This window comes from Laetiporus sulphureus (assembly GCF_001632365.1).
Source record: "Laetiporus sulphureus 93-53 unplaced genomic scaffold LAESUscaffold_59, whole genome shotgun sequence".
In the NCBI taxonomy this organism is placed as follows: Eukaryota; Fungi; Basidiomycota; class Agaricomycetes; order Polyporales; family Laetiporaceae; genus Laetiporus; species Laetiporus sulphureus.
The window spans coordinates 24088-29373 of NW_024468568.1; the positions used below are offsets into that span (position 1 = coordinate 24088).

Consider the following 5286-nt stretch of genomic DNA (forward strand, 5'->3'; position numbering starts at 1 on the left):
CCGGATGATTGGAACGATCGCGAACATTCTGAATCATTTACATGCGTGCTAAGAAAGAGGCCATTGAAACAACGCCCGCTCAAGGTGTCTAAGATACATCCCGTCTCATACAGGTACGTTCACGGTACAACCAAAGCGATCTATGCAGCCCCTACCTCGTCATTCTACTGCTGACTTTTTCTTTGCAGTCGCCGACTTATTCTTGAGATATACACGGAGGAAGTCAGCCGTAACCCAATTGTTTTCGTACTTTGCCAAGAACGGATGATCATTGGCTGCCTATTCCACACCTCAGCAAGGAGGTGAGACATAGCCAATGTGCCTCACCAGTATGTAGACCGATTGAAGGTCTTGGAGTGACTGCTTGGAGAATGACGAATGCGTCTGCAAATGCGCATCTGCTAAATAATGCACACAATTCTGACAACAAGAAGCTGAAGACAGGGCGCAAGATTTCAAAGGAGATATCTGACCTGTACTTGTGCATACAGCACCTCTTTCCAATGCAAAGTGTCACGGAGATTATAGCCACCATGACCGATGTGAGTGACTTCTCCGCTCGGCTTTGGAATCGTTGTTAAGGAACTGAGTAGGACCGCCATACTGATATGAAGAGGTGTGGTCTCCGAACTGAACTCGTGATGAGCGGGCGAAGGCAGTGGCGTAATCAATCATTCAGAGCTAAAACGAACACACATGGAATGAGGGAGATAGTGACGCTGAGTGCGGTAGGAACGGCGAGAGGGAGGCATGACGACTAAATGGAGCTTGTGTGATTGAGACACTTGGCCGCTTGAGAAAGATGGTTTTGTTGCAGGTTTATATAGCGCCAGACAAGCGTGCTGAGGCTCTACGGCATTATCAAGAAGCTTGTGGTGGAGGGTGGCATTCGCACGATAGAGTGATAGCTAGTGATGCATAGCCTCATGTGGGCGGCCAGGATAATGGAAACAACGACGGCCAAGGAGCGACAGACAATAGACATCAGAGAGCAGAAGTGCAGGCACGACGAGTAGCCGGACCTGACGACGGTGAAAACTGTGGGCGTGAACAATTAGTGTCGACGATGTGAGGATAGCGGTCAGCCTACCTCACAGTGAGCGTACGCGATGAGCGGAGACGAGGAGCCGCTACTCTGAATCACCGGAGATGCAAGCGAGGGACAATGGGCGTAGATAGCGATGCGTGTTGGTGATCCAGAAGGCTTGGAGGGCCGGGCTGCAGTGCTCAGTGTTCAAGTTGTTTTCGGAAAAGGATGGACGGACGTACTCATGCCTGTAAACCCCCTCACGGCCGACTTGTGCGGCGAGTTCTGGCTGTGTTGGGGCTCATGAGCATTGTATGGCGAGTGGCGTCGGTGATTGCAGTGCTCGCTGCCTTCTCACTCATTGGAGGGACGGCGGACGACGTCTGCGTGTCGTACGGCATGTGGCTGTCTCCGGACGTTGATCGTGCTCGCTGTCTCGCTCGTTTGAGGGGCGGTGGGTGGAGGCGTCCGCACGTCGTTATTCAACCATCTCAGTTATCCGATCTCAGTTATTCGATCATCTAATGCGGTTCCCTCAGCCTCCGCTTGCTGACATCGCATGTCCCAACTGACACCGACGACGCCAACGGCGCTGATGATGCGGTGAACTCAATGGACAGCCCGCCACCCACCCAAGTGGGTGGCGGCCACCACGAGCGCAGATGAGAGAGCGAAAAGAAGAAACGTCACACGTCATGGGTATATTTGAACGGCAGAGTTTAGGGCAGGTGCACATTTGAGTGGCGTGAGAACTATCAGTGGCGTGGAAACAGCCTATCTGGAGTGAGTGGCAGCACCAGGCGATCACGCCACTGGGGGATTGAGTGGTGTGAGAACTACAGGTGGCGTGCGAACCATTGTCGGGCCGCTCGGCCTGGCGCTCGACAAATCCCCAGTGGCGTGAAAAACGGCACTCGCCTGGTGCCTGTTCGCACCCACCTGTAGTTCTCACACCACTCAAATGTGCACCTGCCCTAAACTCTGCCATTCAAATATACCCACGACGTGTGACGTTTCTTCTTTTCGCTCTCCCATCTGCGCTCATGGTGGCTGCCGCCCACTTAGGTGGGTGGTGGGCTGTCCATTGAGTTCACTGCATCGTCGGTGCCGTTGGCGTCGTCGGTGTCGGTTGGGACATGCGATGTCAGCAAGCGGAGGCTGAGGGAACCGCATTAGATGGTCGAATAACTGAGATCGGATAACTGAGATGGTTGAATAATGACGCACGGACGCCTCCGCCCGCTGCCCCTCAAATGAGCGAGACAGCGAGCACGATCAATGTCCGGAGACAGCCACACGCCGTATGACGCGCAGACATCGTCCACTGTCCCTCCAACGAGCGAGAAGGCAGTGAGCACTGCAATCACCGATGCCACTCGCCATACAATGCTCATGAGCCCCGACACAGCCAGGACTCGCCGCACAAGTCGGCCGTGAGGGGGTCTACACGCAGGAGTACGTCCGTCCATTCTTTCCCGAAAATAACTTGAATACTGAGCACTGCAGCCCGGCCCTCCAAGCCTTCCGGATCGCCAACACGCATCGCTATCTACGCCCATTGTCCCTCGCTTGCATCTCCGGTGATTCAGAGTAGCGGCTCCTCGTCTCCGCTCGTCGCGTACGCTCGTCGTGAGGTAGGCTGACCGCTATCCTCACATCATCGACACTAATTGTTCACGTCCACAGTTTTCACCGCCGTCAGGTCCGGCTACTCGTCATGCCTGCACTTCTGCTCTCTGAAGTTCGCTAGCCCCGACACAGCAGCGCTCGCCGCACTCGGCCGTGAGGGGGTTTACAGGCACGAGTACGTCCGTCCATCCTTTCCCGAAAACAATTTGAACACTGAGCACCGCAGCCCAGCCCTCCAAGCCTTCCGGATCGCCAACACGCATTGCTATCTACGCCAATTGTCCCTCGCTTGCATCTCCGGTGGTTCAGAGTAGCGGCTCCTCGTCTCCGCTCGTCGCGAGGTAGGCTGACCGCTATCCTCACATCCTCGACGCTGATTGTTCACGTGCGCAGCCCCGTGGCTCACCTTTAACGCCTTAATGTCACGCGCGAAGGTGATTCGTTATCTGTCTATACCGGTGATGCGTTCATCTCCCTCGCTGCTTTACCGAGTAATGTCTATTGTCCCCCATTTGGCCCAGGATTGCTTCCGAGCGGTGTTGTCATTGTCTCCGTCGGCTCATCCGTCAAGCAACGCAATGCTCGTACGCGTCAGGCTGATGGAACTTGTGCACGGTAGTGAGGTGCCATGTTTTCGCTTGTGTCTCCGCTTGTTGTCCGCGGTATATATGTACAGCTCTGCTCACAAGTGCCAGGTGATCCAGTTGGTCCTTGGAGAACGACGCCAGAACAAAGCGCATCATGTCTGCCATTCCGAATGGCTGGCACACCACGGTCGGCTCTATGTTTCACCAACTCCTCTTTTTCTGATGAAGGTTCAGGTTGCTCCTCAACAAATAGACGTAACTCCCACAAATGTGACCAATAATCCTTGGGTCAATATAACCGTTAGTGTTCTGTGGAATTTGGTTCAAGATCCTCAACCTGACTAGGCATCATAGCATGAAATGTATCGAGAGTCACTGGACATGGCAGACAGCGAACCACCCCAAGGACAAGTGAGTAATTGATGGCGTTACTGGCTACATGCGATGCTTATTCGTTCAAAGCTCTCGGAAGAACTCTCCAGCGATGAGGAGCGAGAAGTGCGTGGAGCCATATTGTCTCATGAAGAGTACATTGCTCCTAGTTTAACGAGCGGTGGCCAAACGGTGCATGTGAAGTGCTGCCCACGTCAAAGGTTACCGGCTTATTGCTCTATAAGCGTTCCTTCGGCTTCGTTTCTGAAACGACTGACTTCCAGAACAACGGTGGTATGCAACATCAGCCGGCTTTGTATGCAGGCAGATTCGTCAACGCATCGCAATCGCATACAAGGCATGATGTCGTAACCGAAGAAGTGAGCATATCATCTGCATCTCGTTTCATGCTTGACTGATTGGTTTTTGTAGTATGAAAGTGATCTCGCCGTTATGGAGTTACAATATGGGTCTTTCGGTGTTCAAAATGGCGCCGCGATTGATGATTCCTCGCCCGAAGTTGTGTTTCAGTTTAATAATCACCCAGGCATCCAAACGTCCAACGTCCTATGGACAAAACAACTGCACAATCACTTCCCCATGTTTCACTGGTGTCGCGACCACCACCAGATAATGTTCTATCAGCTGCAGTAGGCTCTACGCTTGGCCCCTCCTCAAGTGCTCCTGACTTTGGCATGTCGGGACCTGCTATCGAAGAAACCGATCTAGCGAAACTGATGCAAGCAATGTCTCTTGCTGTGGCAAATGGTATCAAGGAAGGAGTACAGAGAGCACTGAAGGTGGTAGATGCACAAAAGTCCAACAACAGGCCCGGTGGTGTTGTCAGCAAACATCGCAACGTCGCTGGGGAATCTGTGCAGATGGAGCTTGATGAGGACGAATATTTTGGAGACGCCGATGAACGCAAAACTCTTACCGAACGGACGAAAAGTCGGAGAGGTCCGCGGGATAACAACGCCCTCAATGTGAGTTTTCCCATTACATGGCCATGGCTGTCGCCGCACTTTGACTCGTTCAACAGGCACGATTCAGACAGTATCTTCGGAGTAAGGGTGTTCTACCCATCGATGGTGGTTTGCCAGTTGGTGCATCGCCCTCTGTGGTCAAAGCCTTCATTGATGGAACTGGGGATGGACCTGACATTGCAATGCCACTCGTCGATTGGACCAGTGAGTTAAGTTCTCAGTGAAACAGAGAGTTGATCCTGCTCCTCTCCCGAGAATTCCTCAATCGAATCAAGTCGGGCTTAGAATTTCCTTTGCTCTTCGATCCTGAAGCCATGACAGAGACAATTTTAATGCGCTCTTGCACCGCGAAATTGAGGCGCGTGCATGCACAAGTCCGTCATGCAGGTTCTGACGAGTGGAAGAAAAGAAAAGTCAATGATGCGGCAGCACTGCGTCGCAATATGCGTCGCCAGGGCGTGAGTTTTAAACCTGCATTGTGAACCACTCTATTGACCTAGCATTCTGTAGATATTCATGAGACGTGCCCAGGTCGTCAACGCGAACAAGCGTAGCTCACCGACTTTATGGAGCGCCGTCGAGGATGTCTTAGAGAAGCTTGAGGTTGCCGGGATGAGCTCAGATCACACGGACGAAGAAGCTAGCAGTCGCCACAAAGTCGTTCACAGAGCGCGCTTGCTGTGGC

The 5286-nt window shown here is 52.9% G+C and overlaps 3 protein-coding genes across 3 annotated transcripts; 2 read left to right on the forward strand and 1 right to left on the reverse strand.

Annotated features, from left to right (window-relative positions):
* Window positions 1-180: 180 nt before the first annotated feature.
* On the reverse strand, window positions 181-572 carry LAESUDRAFT_627918 (uncharacterized protein; the record flags this gene model as incomplete). Its single annotated transcript, XM_040903356.1, has 3 exons — window positions 181-279; window positions 310-420; window positions 474-572. Coding segments are annotated over 3 exons (309 nt in total), but the record flags the coding sequence as incomplete, so codon positions are not given.
* A 1733-nt stretch (window positions 573-2305) lies between these two features.
* Window positions 2306-3068, forward strand: LAESUDRAFT_763634 (uncharacterized protein; the record flags this gene model as incomplete). The annotated part of the gene is made up of 7 exons (XM_040913299.1): window positions 2306-2377; window positions 2440-2482; window positions 2534-2661; window positions 2714-2729; window positions 2778-2831; window positions 2883-2997; window positions 3050-3068. 7 exons carry the CDS (start codon window positions 2306-2308, stop codon window positions 3066-3068), a joined length of 447 nt encoding a protein of 148 aa, XP_040759239.1.
* A 329-nt stretch (window positions 3069-3397) lies between these two features.
* Window positions 3398-4825, forward strand: LAESUDRAFT_763635 (uncharacterized protein; the record flags this gene model as incomplete). The annotated part of the gene is made up of 8 exons (XM_040913300.1): window positions 3398-3430; window positions 3478-3543; window positions 3598-3654; window positions 3706-3741; window positions 3786-3995; window positions 4048-4226; window positions 4295-4601; window positions 4658-4825. 8 exons carry the CDS (start codon window positions 3398-3400, stop codon window positions 4823-4825), a joined length of 1056 nt encoding a protein of 351 aa, XP_040759240.1.
* Between the last annotated feature and the right edge of the window lie 461 nt (window positions 4826-5286).